Raw genomic sequence first — 17,000 nt, 5'->3', positions numbered from 1 at the left:
ACACCGACATCCCCATAATTGACACGTTTTGGATTTGTTACAATTAAGGTATAAAACTGATGTGTTATTATTAACTAAAGTCCACAAATTATTCATATTTTCCTAAGTTTTAGCCAGTGTCCTTTTTTCTGTTTCAGGATCCCATTAAAGGATATTTTGGTCCCTCCAGTTCTCAGCAATACTGAATAAAGTCGCAGTGAACGTAAACATACAGGATTTTGTGTAGACGTGAGTTTTCAAATCAGTTGGGTAGAGACCTACGGGAGTAGTTGCTGACTTCAATGGTAAGACTAGATTTAGTTTTGCAAACTACTGCCAGACTCTCTTCCAAAGTCGCTGCCCCGTTTTATGTTCTCACTGGCAGTGGGTGAGCGTTCCTGCCGTGCGTGCTACATCCTTGCCTGCAATTGGTAGTTTCAGTATTTTGGATTTTAGCTAACTATTATTATTTAATATGGAAATTCTAGATAGGAAGAGGCAGCTATTATCAAGAATAGCCAAATCTCTAGCTTTTTTACACTGATTTTTTTCCCCCTGAGAATCATTAGCCCAAGTAAGATGTTTCAAAGTCCGTTTCACAATACGTCAACATCAATTACTTCACGAAACTCAACACACCATTAAGTCAGCTTTGTGCCTAAATGTAGCTTTTCCTATAAAAAGAAGCTAGAACCAAAATCGCAACTAGCAACTAGAGGAACATTCTTTAAGACGTGGTACCAACAAGTAAAAAAAAAAAAAAATTAAAAATCTAACACTACACAATCCAAAGTGTATCATGTGCTTTGATGTTTGAACTGTTTATTTCAATAGAGTATCTAGAACTTGTGGATTTTACAGGATTCATTACGGAAACCCACTTTCACAAGTTTCTGTCACATTGTCCGACTGTCTCATGTGCACTGTGAAAACCCAAAGCTAGAACAGTCGATGGTGAATGATCCTTTTATTACAGAACCGATAGGTGATCTCTGCTCTGCAGAATTAACTCAGCGGAAGGCTGGATAAAGTTTTCCCTCAATAGTACCATACGTAGAGCAAAACCATAGAGGTCAAAAGAGCAGTGTTGACATGAGTAAGCAAGTTAAAAAAAAAATACTATGTAGAACAAATTGGCATTACGTAGCATTAAGAGAACTAGATAAAGAATTAGGAAATAGAAACTCATTTTGTGAATTTGTTTTACAAAATCTTGATATAAAAACAAACATGTTTTACGAATGCATACATCATCACTGTCTTATTTTGTCGTTTTTTTCTTTTTTTTTCTTAATTGGAAATTTTTACAAAAGCTTAACCAGAGTGAGCCTGTCTACTTCTCATCCTGAGTCTGTCTGGAATATTGGAATATTAATGGAAATCACATTGCTTTGTAATTGCCTTGGCTCTAATTCATATTGATTTGCAACTATTATGAGGTGTCAGGTAATAAAGTCAAGAAAAACATGAAAAAACATCTGAGTAGTTGGTTATGCACTCTAAAAGAGAAGAAATGTTTACATGGTGCCCAATATTCAGCAGGAAAAAGACATATCTTGTGAATGAAACTCACTCGTGCAGAATAGAGCTACGGAGAGGCAAGCGCCTGCTCGGCGGAAGGCACCACTGACCGTGGTTGCAGATGCTCCTTGTTTAAGACCCTTTGTCTAAGGAAAATAAAAGTCCGTATGAAATTGCTATTCCACAGTACTTTAGGGCCACATTTCTGTAGTTTGCTAATAGCAGCTCCATATTATGCTGGTCTACAATTTTTGAAACCGTATTTTTAACTCCAGTAGTTGGCACAAGGCCTAAAGCATCTGCCTTATTCTGGGAAATCTGGCTGCCACGATTCGTGGTCTGACTGCAGTATTTCCATACGAGTAAGTTCCCACTGATACACTTGTGGTTTCGCATATACCAAAAAATATCCTATGATGAGTGTTGGATGGAAAAGATCGTGCATCTCGCAACGATCTTTCTGGCCACATGGACATACCACAGTTTGTATCAGTGATCTTGAAATGCCGGCAGTCCGAGGCATACGTTACTCCTGCCAATATATATTCATTACTTATAATACCATTTTCTTTTGATGTGTCTGCCTTAAGGAAATGAAAGGAAATGTCTGTAAAACATCTCCGAAATTTTCATCGAGTATCCCAAACTGCCTTAATAACTGCCTTAAGCCAAATTCAGGATTACATTTCTAGAAACTTCAGTCCTGTATGTCTGCGTGGATGTCTCTCTCTCGCGCTGGAAAGGAAGCAGAGACTGAAGAAAAAAACCTGGGTGCAGAAAGTTCAATTGTCCCTTCAGAATATGTGCAGTTACGGCCATAAAAGGATCAGTGAAGGACAAGAACTTGTTGTTTTTTTCCTTCCAATCCGTATCCACTCAGGAGAATAGACTCTAGTCAGCACAACAGGACCTCATCAGAGAGGCCTTTTAACATAAGGCATCTGTCTTAAGTATTAAAAATGTGACTTCAGTTTTCCTCTTAAATACCATCACAGCTGACCTTTTGAAACAGAACTGAAGTTTCTCTCTGCTTGAAATTCCTCATTCTCCAGAAGAACAATAATCAATTAATGCATTTATTTTAATCTTGCTTGGCCTTTCTCGAGAGCAAGCACATTCCAAAACAGTTCTCTGTGTCCTTTAAGCCCTAGTTACGTTGTCACATTTTACATCCTAAAGATGCACTAACCATAGCCGATCTCCTCATAGTCGTTAAAGAGAAAGATAAGTCGTATCACATGCAAGTTAATATTAAATATTACGTGAGATGAAAACACTTGAACATGTAAAATTCAAAATGATGAAACATGGTCTTCCTTTTATTTTTCCCTTATATTTTGCTTTGTTAGTTGTTAGGCAATTTTCAGGCGTCACTTTTGGGGACATTTTTGGTCTAATTTTGCTCTGACCTTCTAATTTTTAGTTGGGGAACAGTGCGGGAAACAATCTGGTTTTGATGGAATCCCAAAGTTGTGTAAGTGTGTGTGTGTTCTAAATAAGCTCAACTAGGTCATATGACTCATGTGCTTTCCATGGTCTCATTGACTTTATGTCTACAAGCTTTCTAATTAATTTTATTTGATCAGATAGACATTCTTGATTGCCTCTTTTTTGAAAAAGAAAAATCGACTGTTTGCTAAGAAGGAGGTACTGCTGTAGAGTTTTCAGTAAAATATCTTCCAAAGGTTTGTACAGATTTGATCAATTTGCATAGCAGAAATAAATGCTCGAGCCCCTTGTGGTTTTCAAGGACAGCTGTTTTCTCCGGTTTCAGCTCTATGATTAAGGCTTAAGGAAGGATACAGAGTGATGAGAAATACAATTGCTACCTTTGGAAGATTTAACAGGCATGCCGGGGATTTTTGCATTTTCTGCATTTTCTTTTCTTTATAGGTACAGAAAAAACAACAACAAAAAACCCACCAGACAACCTCCACGTAAAAGAGTATAGCTCATATGTCAGTGGCAAGGGTACTTCACTATAAAACCTAAGCACATACAAGCAGGTTCCTATACAATCCAGAAATATGGGGACACGGGGTGGCTCAGCGGTTGAGTGCTCAGCCCAGGGTGTGACCCCTGGGTCCGGGGATTGAGTCCCACTCGGGCTCCCTGCATGGAGCCTGCTTCTCCCTCTGCCTGTGTCTCTGCCTCTCTCTCTCCCTTCTCTCTTTCTCATGAATAAACAAAATATTTAAAAAAAAAAAAAACAGAAATCTGAAAAATTCTCTGTGAATTTAAGTGTTTCTCTCCATGTCGACATCTTTAAGAATATGTGTGCTTCGATATTTCAACATAGTAGTATCTTATACATTTCAGCATTTCTTTGGTGGCATTTTCAAAGTTTAATGTTTATTTGGAAAGAGGAGAGTCCCTGAATTCCTTTGAGTCATGCATCATTGATCTTGAGGTTATCCTGAGAATTTGGCAAGACACTACTACTTTGAAGAGAACCATAGGCCCCACTTCTCCAGTGTAACTGAGCTCTGAGATCCTTCCTTCAGTGTGTCCCTAGGAGTAGGAAAGGTTGAGAAAGGAGAGAATCTTAGAATCATGCTTTTGCCCTGCATCCAACTTTATTAAAAGGACAGAATTCTGAGATTATACAAATTTTGAGATCATAAACAGATACAAAGGCCGGGACAGTTCTGTGGCTCTGCTGTCCCCTTTTATGAGACTGTTGACAGCCAGATGCACAATTTACCTAGGAGACATTGATTCAATATTTATTTAAAGTCGTATATAAATAAAAGATGAAATATGGAGTTTCTGTGACAGTTTTTGGTTAGTTTGGAGAACTTTGTTCCTTTTTTAATGCCAAGAATAGCTAATGTTCATGAACTTCATGAACCCCATTACATGACTTTCCCAGAGTCAAAGCTCCGATCAGAGCTATAGCTGTAAGATCCAAGTATGAAGTTTAAAATCCTAGTTCAGTGGTTCTCTATAGATCAGACTGAGATGTTCTAGAGCAGAGAGTTTAAGTAATCTTATTTAAATTACTCAAAATTCAAATAAGCTATGGCTTAGAAATTTTCTAACTGAAGTGATTCTAGGTTTTTCTGATCACCATAGATGGCAGGAGGTGGTGGAACACGTGGCCGGCTTATTGTCAGGTATTTTCCTGTTTAATTCCTTTTATGTTGAAAAGATGAAAACTGCAGGCATTACCAGAGAACTAAGGGAAATGAAAGAGGAATCACTATAGAAACAGCTTGTTGCATAACTGCAGCATACTTACTGCTCTCTAGTCTACGAATGGTCCAAATTGCCTAAAAAATGAACAGGTCAAGTATCTGTGCACATTCACTCGGCCAAGTGGGGGTTAGTTGATATCTCTGAATATTTATGACTGTCCCTTCATTACCTGTCTCCCCCGTTCCCTGTACTGTCTAGCACAACCTAACTTTTTTTTTTCAATTAAAGCAGATGCCAAGAATAAAATAAATGAAGAACTGAATTGAAAAATGACGCATGAGTGTCATGAGTGGGCTTGTCTGTGAGAGAAATCAGTATATGCTGAATCCTTGCCAAACTTTCTCTGCACACACTTCTTACATATACTTAGCTACCTAATACCGATCATTTAATGATTTTGATACTAAACAACAGATTTTTAAAATTATGTAAAAAAGCAAAATGACACAAAGCATGGAAAAAATAATTTTAAATTTGTCCCAGAGTTATATTAATTTTTTTCAGCCATTAGTAGACTTAGTCATAAAATTCTTTTATTTTTTCCTTTCAAAATGTAGCCAAGAAACAAACATCTTTCTTTGCTTTCTTTGCAGGAAAGAACCAGTCTCTGGATTATTTCCAGGCCATCCAGACAGCTATTTCAACTGGAACAAGTGACCTTTGGAACAGACTAGAACTTAGCAGCCTGGCCAGACAGAGAGGAGGGAGTAGTCAACTGGGAAGGGCCCCAACATGTTCTTGTGAAATGCCATTTGAAGTAAGAGGACAATAAAAATTAAGGACAAGTAAATGATCTTAAAAATATCTAAAACCAATGAAAACTCTGTGACCACAATATGGGATTCAAGGAAAGATACAGTAGGAGTCTTTAGCTATCATTCTTTAATACACATGCTCAACCAATATGGTTCTCCATTCCCTTCAGTACAAGGAATGTCTCTTAACTATATAATATTCACCTTTGAATCTTCAGTCTTGGAAAACTCAGTAATCATCTGTTTTCCCTCCCTCATTGGCACCAAATTTCCTCAGTCTATGATTCTACAGTGGTCGTTAGACGCTCTTAGAGAATGGTCAAGACCTTTATTTAGCAAGTTACTGCTGCAGGGAGATAAAAGTTAAAATAATAGTAAAGAGTTCATGTGAGAGAACAAAGTGATTATCTTCTAACATTGAGTTGGAAGGCCTGCTCTTCTTTTCTTTCATGGAGAGCACAGGAAGTTTTAGCTCAGGTCATTAGCAAGAAGTATGCTAAAGAAGCACGCAGCCTTTACTGAATGCTCATGGACGGAATGTTGCGCTTGGCACCCCAGGATATAAAAATGTCAAAGTAATCCTTTCTTCAAAGTTTTTGGAGAATAAATAGAAAAGTCAAAAAAAGAACTTTATTAAAAAAATTTTTTTTTTTTTTTTTTTTTTTTTTTCACTTTTCCGCATACTTTATTTGTTACAAACATACAATTTTAAATATAGACTGTAAAACTCCATTTGCAAAATCTATTGTAGGGAGTGCACACCAGCAGTAAGGATTCTTCAACTTTTTTCTCTGTTTCTGTCAGTTTTGCTAGTTAGTGGTCAACACGGGACCTGCCTGTTGCAGGCCTGTCGGAAGCTTCTGGCCGAGCTCACGTTGCGCTTTTGCAGCGGCCCTACTCGTCTCCATGTCTCTACACTGACTGGCACCCGAGCTTCCGCCTCCAGGCAGTGAGCGCAACAGCCCGTCTACACTCGCTTCTGAACGGTTTCCAGGAAGTGTGATTTCTGAACGGCACTGCACTTCACGGGCTTGTTTGAATGGCCCATGCAGCTGTTAAAGTGCATTCTTCTTTTAAAAAATAAGAGAAATAATCTTTACTCTTTAACCAAGGTACTTAGAAAATGAGCTTTTTTGGTCTCTCAGCAGATATTCCCAAGAAAAAAGAACTTTATTAAAAAAATTAAATTTTTTTCCAAGACAGCATTTTATTTATTTTTGCAAAATATATCAATGATAATACAGTACAAATTACCAAGAAAATACTATGGGATATCAGAATGTCCTCTCCATTGTGTACTGGAGAATCTTTTTAAGAAGGTAATTCCTACAGCTTCTAGCCAGGTTTTCTTTAAAAGCCTTAATGCATATTACAAACTGCCCATAGATAGACTCGCATGCAAACCAGAAAAGTTTGACTTGATGAATTTTGAGTATGCATCTGAATGAATGCCAAAAACGTGGCTAAGGGAAATAAATTTTTTCCAAATTTTTAGTTCTATAGTTATGGTAGTACTATGAAGTGGCACAAAACCCAATGTTAGTGATAGAGAAGTTCCATTATTTCAATTTACTATGTAATATAACAGAAAAATTTGAGACTTTAAACTCAACTCCCTAAGCATTCCATATTTTGCATAGTACTTACGATTTAGGAAATGCTGTATCTTAGAATTCATGAACCTAAGTGGAAGGAAATGAACCCAGAGAAAATAAGTTTTATAGGAGGTGTTTCTAGAAGTGGGTTGTGTTTGGTTCTTCACAACAGAAGATCAAGACGTGGAACAAGTATATAAGAATTAAGGTTTTGTCCCATTTATAAGATGGACGTTGAAAGAGGACATTCTTGAGAAATGTGCCTGAGCTTATCTAGGAAGGAGAGGACACAAGTTAGGCCCTTCCTGCAGGAGACATGGGGATCCGAGGGCAACACCAGCCACACCCATCTCTGCAGTGGGCCAGCCACCTATAACGGGTGTAGTTTAGGTGGAGTCTGAGATTTAGCTGTCAAAATTGAGTCCAAGAGTCTCCAGCTAATTTAACAGAGGTTGAAATCCAAAATCATGAGTAAATATTGAATTTGGAACTACATATGGAAACACTGGAACTGAAAAATATTAGCAGCTAGTTTTTTTCATAGTTATGTTAACTAACATCAAAAAAAAAGTAAAAAAGAAAAATAATCAGAAAGGCAACAATGCAACATCTATCAGAAATTTTATCTGAAAATAAGTCTTCATAATGTGACCAAACTTTTTTTGAAAAAGTTCAAATCCAAAAAAAGAGAAATAAGAAGAGAAAACTATTGCTATTGGACTCTCTTGATAGTCTCACAGTGGATATCTAACACTAGACACTAGCCAGTGCTAGAGACGCACATTTAAACAGAATTAAATAGAAATGTCTTCTGGGAGGTTTTTGGTTCACCCGGTACTTTCGCACATATTGGTTTTTACTTAGTAATTCATATATCACCTTACCTCTCCTTTATGTCAATAAACTAACTGAGGGCAGGAATCCGGTCATCTTCAATTTAACAACGTTAAGCGAGCAAACTTAAATCCAGTAAGCAAACTTACTAGATGTTTTCTTACCCACATAACATAGGTTATCACACAAAGTGAGTAATAAGTGAGTTTTACTGAATGGGTTGATGGATTGTTCACTGGTGTGCAAACACTGGGCATGGAGTCCTGTGAATCTTTAAAACACTTAATACTTTGTTTTCAGAAGGTTCAAAACTTCATGATATTCCAATAAGCCACAGCTCAAATCTTATTATCAAGTCTACCTTTTAAAGACTCTCCACCAAGAAACCCTTTATACTATTGCTAGGCTAAAAAGGCTCTCAATTTTTAAAGGAGATATTTACACAATACAGTTATTGCACCAGATGCTTCTAGTGAAAGGGACCCAGTTACGACCTCTCTCACCACCAGGATCGAGGCCACTGTTTTCACAACTGAATGATATTTGCTTACAAAGCTAAAATGTGTGTGGGCTGTAAGAAATGAAGTTAAAGTTCATTAATTCTTTTCCTTTCTCTTCCTCTCTTCCTTCTACTCTTAGGCCTCATTTTATGACCTGGAAACACTGTCATATAATCACCTTCAGAATATTTCTAACTTAACCAGGGATTATTTAATGAGTAAATATACAATTATTTATTTAAAATCATTTATTCTCAGCAAAATCAAACATATTGAGTTTACATAGAAATACAATTTTCAACTGGGATCTTCATAAAAATGCACTGGTGAAATAAATGTTCATAATTAATGACCAATTATGTACTATTTAGTCATGCCAGTAGCAGAATTGATTACCATTAAAAATTGGTAAAGTAACATATCTTAAGTGTGCAAATACCATCTTAGTACTCTATTGTGTTACCATTGATAATAAATGGCCACTAAATATATACCTATTACATAAAGCTTTTAAAGTACAATAAAAATACAAATTCTATCTGTTAAAAAAAGCCATTCATATGGCCCCTAAACATCCTCATTATACAAATTCCAAAATACTATATGACAAACAAAATTATAAAGGTTCTTCTTTATGAAACATATACTAACTTCTAATTAAGGTACAACTTAGCGGGTAACAGAAAACAAGAAGGCTTATATATACCAGAGAACATTACGAAGATACATACAAATATAAGATTGCATAAGCGTATTTGATTTCTTTTCCTAGTGAATATATGTACCTTTAGCACTTGACAGAAATTTCCATGAATAAAAGATAAATCTATTTTTGAGATCTACCTCTAATCTAAGCTCACATTTTCATTAATTTAATCTATTTTTCTTATGATGCAATGTACCAAATTATAAATTTTAACCATAAATTCTTGCACTAGTACAAATTAAAGTCTTTTACATAATGGGCAAAGGTGTAGGAAATAAACACTTAAAGGTCGGAGTTCATCAGCACATTATCAATTAAGCAAAAGAAAATTCTATCGTTCATGTTAGCTTAAACTGAGAAGTCGTTTGATTTTTGTAAAAAAAAATGAGATTCTGACTTCAACAAAAACAAATACAAATTAAAATTGCTAAATGATACTGATGATTCATAAGGAATAATTGTTATAGATTTTAAAGTATCAAAACTAATGGGGCATCACAAAATAAATTGGGTGAGAAAATATCATTATCAAAGGAGAAAATATGAGAATATTATTATTCAGTTAGAAAAGATATATTTGGTAAAGTAAATGTGGATAATAGATAGACATTGCAACCATAGACAGCATATATTCCAAATGTTTTTTTAGAAAATATCAGATCAGATTATGTTTAGATGTTTAGCATAAGTTATCTCATTAGAAATTAAATTTTAAGTGTTTTGTAATGAGCAAATTTTAATTTTTTCCATTATCTTCACTTATGAAATAAATAAAAGATTTAGAGTATAAGTGATAATAATAGCTAACATTAATACTTTGCTTTTACTAATAAACTCTAATTATTTGGTTTAATTATTATTGGAAATTATATTTTTGCTACTTTACTTGCTAAAAATGACCTGGTGGGATTATATTCAAGGTTTACATTTTGCCAATGATATGAACAACATTTAATACATAAAATAACATCCGTCTAATGGATGGTAACATGCTTATTGGTTTGAATATGGAATATATTTAGTTTGGCATTGGCATATCTCCTCAAGACTTTGAAAGGTGTCATCAAGGTATGGCTTTTGGGAATCAAAAATAAACTAGCAGCCTAGAAAATGAACACATGTGTCAAGATACTAATTATTCAGAACTCTGACACAAGACAGATATTTGGATAATTTGTTTTTTGATTGTAAATTTATCTACAGGAGAAACAGAAAAGAACATAAAAGTATGATTTACTTTACAGTCAGTTGTTTTTAAAATAAACATTATAGATCAATAGCGAAGGACGTTTTACTAAAATAACTTGCAAAAAGTGAAGGTCTTCAAAAACATATTGGCACACGTATACCACCTGTCAGAAAGTAATAAGGGACGACGTATACGCATATCAAACAAACTGAACACAAATCTGGATCTCTTGTTCTTGACATCAGCACCTGCTGTCTAATGGGTCGAGACAAAATACTGTGCCTTCAAGAGTTAGTCCCATTTTGAACCCCTCCTGCAAAACAGAGCAAAATCATTAAGATAAGAAATGCTCATGGCAATACTAATACCGGTGATCATGATGACAGCCACAAAACAGAGAGACTGAACAAAAGTTGAAATCCTCATGCTTTGATCGGCTAAGGAGTAATGGCCCATGCTGGCTTGTCAAGGGTTCCTATCGGTGTGTGTCACCCATCAGCGTTTTAAAGGTTTAAGTACGTGTGACGTTGGCATGCGTGAAAGACCAAGGGGAACAGAAGCAAATGGCATCCCGCAGGGGTTTCAAGACTTGAATGGTCACGGGGGGCCTCGTGTGCCAGTCTACTGGGGCTTAGATCTCCTCTGTTGGCTTTGGGGGCCAACACGATTTAAACAGAAGTAAGAGAGCTGGAGCCGCTCCACGACCAGAGACAGCTGGAGAGTCTTTGCGCCCTCCTCCCGGTTACCACTGTCCAGGCTCAGGCTGGCAAACGCAACGCCAGGGCCTGCGTGGGACACGAGCTGCAGGCCGCTTGGCCGCGGAGAAAGCCTCCCCTGCCCGGCCCGCCGTGGCTCACAGTTGTAAGTCTTGCTTTGGGTCCCACTCTCCCTAGCATGTTTGGGATGTTTCTGGAAATGAAGGTGCCCTCCATCTGCTGGGAGCAAGTACACATTTTTGTTTCCTCTGAAGATTTGTTTTTCCCCCCAACTTCTTTACTCAAAGTCCAGTTCGTTCACAGAGTGGACTCTAGTCTCACACGCAGGATTCCGTGACTCGTCACTTGCATACAACCCCGGGGCTCATCACAACACGGGCCCTGGACTTGGAGTTAAAAGTCGGTGGCCGAGGAGTGTGTCCTCTGCCCCCAGCTCTCTCCAGTTCGCCACCTCGCCCTCCCCACCCTGCCTGTGATCCCCGCGCTCGGGCCTGCAGGGAAGAGAGAGAAGCACAGGCCCCGTTCATGGGTTCATGGGCCGGGCCGTGTCTCAGGTTCCTGTGGGAGCACTGGGGCAGCTTCTGCGCACATTCCCCACGTCTCTGTCCTCCTGACAGCTGAGATCTTGTTCAGGGAGGCAGTTCGCAGTAGGGGCTGGCGGCGACACGGGCCGCCGAGCGGGGACAGGCCCCTAGGGCAGCTCTGTGCTCCGTCCTCCTTGCGCTTATTTCGTGAGACTGAGACTGAGCCTACCGGCGGGTGAGCCACTATGACCCCGGTCACCTGCAGCCACAGCAGGGGTCTAATGTCCTCCTCACAGATGCGGCGTGACCGTGACCCCGGGGAGGGAGAAAGCCAGCTCGAAACCAACCGCGAGCCTCACCCCACCTGCTCTGAACGTCAAGGCTCCTCAGGGTCTACAGCGGCCGGGCCGGGCCAGCGCCCCCGCCCCCAGGCGCCCGGCTCCTTCCCGGCCCGGCCAGGCGAGCCCCGGCACTCACCGTCCTGGTCTTAAAGCCTGTTCCTACCACGACAAGAGCTACTTCGCTGCACCGGGGCGCGGTATCCTAAACAGCTGCCAGACCCTTGGAGAGGCAAGACTTTAAGCTAAGAATAGTGCAAGTTAACTGCTCTGTACAAATGTTGTATTTGGATATGGGAGGCCGTGTACTCCGTGCTCTTCTGGCACGACAGACAGACGGACAGACAGGCAGGCAGACTGGATATATCAGACCTTGAGAAGGTTTGATGCCAGACACTGTTTTAATCTTTGTCTCAGTTTATTCGGAAATGAAACCACTATCACTTCAACTACCCTGAAAATACTATTTATCAATGCGTTTGTTTGAACGGCAGGACAGCAATCGGGAAAATACGGATCGGTCACTATTTCAATAACAAAAAAAGTAGATCATCTATAAGAATATCTCCACAGTGATTTTATAAGGATCCCTTTGGAGTCACCTAAATTAATTAGGGATTAATTTAATCATCCTGATTAACAGACGCATTATTGACTCTCTCCTTCATTTTCTTTACTTCTAAGATAAAATTTCTCATACAGCTTCTGACTTTTCCTCCTAGGTCTCATTTAGTAAGTCACGATTTAACGATTACTGAATCTTTCTCAGGTTTCCATATCCTCTTGAATTTGAAAACTCTGGATGAAAATGAGGATTTAATTTATGTTGTGAGGGAGATTACTGTAAACAAGTATCATGCAAAAGATAACTTTATTATTAACATATTATTAATAATATGCCTTTTGTATGAAATATTTTGCTCAGTTCTACTTTATTTTGAAATAGGGAGAAAAGCATGTTAAGGAAGGAAAAACCACTCATATGAAAGAATTGTTAACACGTTGAGGTATGTCCTTTGAGGGTCTTTCTTTATCAATCTCTAGATTTTCTAAATTAAAAATAATTTTAATAATAATATAAAAACTATAATATATAAAAATATATAACTTTCTTATTTATTTTAATGTAGCACACATATATAATTTTCTATATTCTTTTTAAAATTCAGTGGAACAAATTTTCCCTATTGGGTCCCCATAAAACTAATTTAATGATTATATACTATTCTATTCATTCTTTTAAAAATCTGAGTGTAGTTGATATACAATATTATATTAATTTCAAGTGTGTAACATAGTGACTGAAAATTTATATACATTAGGAAATGTCACCATGATAAGTATAGTTTCCGTCTGTCGCCATAAAAAGTTATTATAATATTATTGACTATTCCCTACACTTTTCATCTCTGTGACTTATTTACTTTATAACTGGAAGTTTGTACTTTTTAATCCCCTCATTCCACCTGTCTCTTCACTCTTCTTCCCGCAGGCGACTACCAATCTATTATTTTTAATGTGATTTAATTATTTCCAGCATTTTATAATTATGAATAAAGTTAACTAGAAGCATTTGCTCATACAAATTTTCCACATTTATAGTCATTTTCTTCTCAGAATACATTGCATTACAGTTTTTGATATCGAATAGAAATATAAGTATTACCAACAAATTACTCTCCAAATGGATGCTTTGAACTGACCCTGTCCCAGCAATGAGTTTGTCTCACCACACTCTCACTTGCATGGATTATAAGTAAGGAAATAAAATGTTTAATTTGCTTGATTAAAATAGCACTTTTAGTTCTTTATTTAATTTGTATGTTTTCTTTGGTTAGATTGAACATGTCTACATGCATGTTAGCCACTTGTGGTCTTTTGTGAACTGCTGGTTTTTTTTTTTATTTATTTATCTGATTTGGTTTTCTAAGTATTTGTCTGCTTACCTTAATTATGTATATGTGATATATTTATATATTTTTAAAGAGAAAAGAAAAAATTACAAAAAACTATAGAAACTGTAGAACTACATATTTTTCTTCTCCTTATAAAAATTTCTTTCCAATTCAAAAGTCTGATAAATATTCAATTGTATACCAAACATTTTAAGCTGACTAATCTTTCTGAAATTTACTTGGATATCTATTGTATGTTACAGCTGTTTATTGGTCTTCCACTAAATTATTGACCAGCTGACTTAACACCCTTTAACGCAAAGTTCACATTTCACTGACTTGCCATGATCTTTTTTCATGTATTAAATTATTATAGATTAGAATATACACTTCTGAGCTATCAATACTATTTTACTAATTTGTCTGTCAGTGACACGTACTACGAAGCTTAAGTTATGTCAAATTAAATAACTACATTACTGGTTTCAAATAAATATTCTATTTTCTAACTATTTATAATAAAATATGACCACACATTTCTGCTTAAATTTGAAACACACAAGATATTTTTGTGATTTCCTCTGTAAATGAAAGAGAAAACCTAAGTATCTCACTAGTTTTATTAACTCAATATTATTTATACAACCCACTGTACTATACTGTTTTTACATTATATGCAAATATAAAAATAATAGCCAAATGTGTACATTAGCTTAATTAGGCTAACAAGATTAATAGCAAAAGTTGTCATAGACTTTAGATGAAGAAAATATTATTTTACTTTAGTTGAAGTGACCTTGCAAGTAAATCTTGAACCAAAGCAAAACAAAACAAAACAAAACAAAAACAGACAAGCAATGAGGTGGACAATGCAATAGTGACAACATCATTGAAAAAATAACTTTAAAATATGGGTTATAAAACCTCTTTAAACACAACTAACAATCAGAGACATCCATGTGAAACTGCTGTTTGAAGATTTATTAAGTAAAGCATGCAAATATTAAGGTTTTAGCTTTAAGAAGTTGTAAGTTGTTTAAAATTATTATGAAAATAATATACCAACCATCTCTGGCGCTACCCACCATGAAAGCAGAAAAGAATAAAAAAAGACATTAAGAAAATATTAGAAATGGCAAAAACAGAAACAGAAGCAAAAATACCATAACTTAACATTATTTAACTAACACATCACTAAATCATTTCAATACAGTGTCTTTTGGGGTTAGTTCCTACAAAAATCTGGGGCTATAGGTTTGTTTTTAAAAAGCTATAGAAATTTTTTCAGTCTTGTGAAAATTTAAAAACATTAACAGAAAAGTACTCTTTGTGATTTGCATAATGTTTAACAACAAACACCACCGCACCGTCGTGCCCATGTTTGTGTTTGCTCTTACAAAAGCATTAGTCCCAAGTAGCACAAACCTAGGTGGTAAAACTAATGAAAAAGGGAAAAGATTGATTACATATAAAATAAATGAAGTATTCCTGCTAAATAATCATGTACTATTTGAGTGAAAGTGTCATATTTGAACTCTGGAAAAGAGGGAGAGAAATTGCACCACCGAACAGGATACATCCTGAAATCAACGGAAGTTTGACATCGGTGGTTTTAGTTTCAGCCACATAATATCACCATCCTGTTGAAGTTCTTAATTTGAATTTTATTAGGTGTTGCAATTGTGCTTTTATTTAACTTGTAATTTTTAAATTAATAGTTGTATAGGAGCTGTATAATTGTATAATTGTACAGTTGTATAATAATACAACTGTATAGTTGTATAATCTTGAATTAATAGTTGTATAGGAGCAAATAATTGTAAATATTTGAGAAATGTTACAATTTAAGTCAATAGAAAGGATTTAAAATAATTTTTCATGTAAAATAAGATTATGAATCACCCAACTTGAGAAATGCTGTTTTAACATATTCTTTGAAAATCTCAAGGCATATGTTACTATATCTAGAGCAATAAGCAAATTCACATAATGCCTAGAAAAGAAGATGACTGCTTCATAGCTGTAGTCCAAAATGAGTGGAAGGATATTTATATTATCTTTCTAGGAAGGAGTGTTTCATCAGTGTTAGAAGATCAGAACCCACCGTTAATAGTTTTGTCCAGGAAATGAAACATAGGGAATGAATCACCTAATAAGTGGGAGTGACTCCTTCACTACATCTTCTCAATCAGCTTCATATAATTGGTCTTTGCCTACGTTTTACCATATAAATAATCTTTTCGATAAAATATAGGCTATAATAACTTCACCAAAATGTAAAGGGCAAATATAAAGAGAAGATTTTTTTTTTCCCGGTGCTTTCAAGACTATTTATTAATCATGGTCCACTGTAAAAAGCTTTTAAAACCAGCATCTTCAAATTTCCAGTACAACTGAGAATTGAAAAATAAAAGAGGGAGAGAAAAATTAAAAACCCAACTGGACTATATTACTAAAGAAGTTGTCACTGGGTGCCTGCTTTCCCCAAAAGAGTCCAGAAGTTATGAACCATAGCGACAATGCTTCTTGTAAAAGAGATTGATTTTACTCTCACAAAGATTTTCCTTCATCTACCCATTTACAATTTGAACTGCATAATTGGTAAAACTGAGATGAAATCTTATAAACCTAGTACAATTACCTTGTAATTTTTGGATTTGAAAGTAATGAACCATTAGAATCCATGTAATTTCATATAAAAAAAGAACCGTCTTATTGCCATTGTAAATTGCACTCTTAAAAAGAAAACAGAACAAAATAAAACTTAGCATGTGTAGGAATATTTTTAGGACTAAATGCATATGAATATTTCCAAGTAATTGTTTCAAATAAGTTTCCATAGTAATACTAATTTAAGGAAAGGGTAGTTTTGGTATATAACATTCTCTGTGTCCCATAAACAAAAAGAAATAAACCATGTGTAGGTCAATCTGTTAAAATAGTCACCTGCATCTCATCTAATTTTGATTGAATATCTGGAGGAAAATCCCCTGCTCCACAGTTAAATGGGTCAAAAGGTTCTGCTCCAAACAGGTCTCGTTCTAAAAGGAGGAAAATAATTTAGTAAATTAAATGACAATAAATAAATAAATAAAATAAATAAATAAATAAATAAATAAATAAATAAATAAATAAATAATATTCACTCTTCTCAGTTTATAGTTTGACTTGGATTAAAATCCTCCTTTGCAGATACCACACTGATTTATATTTCAGATTTTAGCTTGTAATGCAAGTCTAGCATATATGC

General features: G+C 35.9%; 1 protein-coding gene across 14 annotated transcripts in view; it reads right to left on the bottom strand.

The window, feature by feature from the left end:
- Window positions 1-8,616: 8,616 nt before the first annotated feature.
- The window catches only part of GULP1 (GULP PTB domain containing engulfment adaptor 1), a 218,300-nt gene continuing 209,916 nt past the window's right edge, over window positions 8,617-17,000 (bottom strand). For 10 of the 14 annotated variants that reach the window (XM_041773949.1, XM_041773953.1, XM_041773951.1 and 7 more), the window contains 2 exons: window positions 16,697-16,791; window positions 8,617-10,590 (listed from right to left, as the gene is read on the bottom strand). In XM_041773949.1, the coding sequence (XP_041629883.1) occupies window positions 10,519-10,590; window positions 16,697-16,791 (167 nt within the window). In that variant the 3' untranslated portion in view covers window positions 8,617-10,518. Of the gene's footprint in view, window positions 10,591-14,816; window positions 14,828-16,696; window positions 16,792-17,000 lie in introns of all 14 variants that reach the window. The other 4 variants (XM_041773954.1, XM_041773956.1, XM_041773960.1 and 1 more) reach the window with 1 other exon arrangement.

The sequence above is a fragment of the Vulpes lagopus genome, chromosome 11 (assembly GCF_018345385.1).
Source record: "Vulpes lagopus strain Blue_001 chromosome 11, ASM1834538v1, whole genome shotgun sequence".
NCBI lineage: Eukaryota > Metazoa > Chordata > Mammalia > Carnivora > Canidae > Vulpes > Vulpes lagopus.
This window is presented reverse-complemented; position numbering and strand designations above follow the sequence as displayed.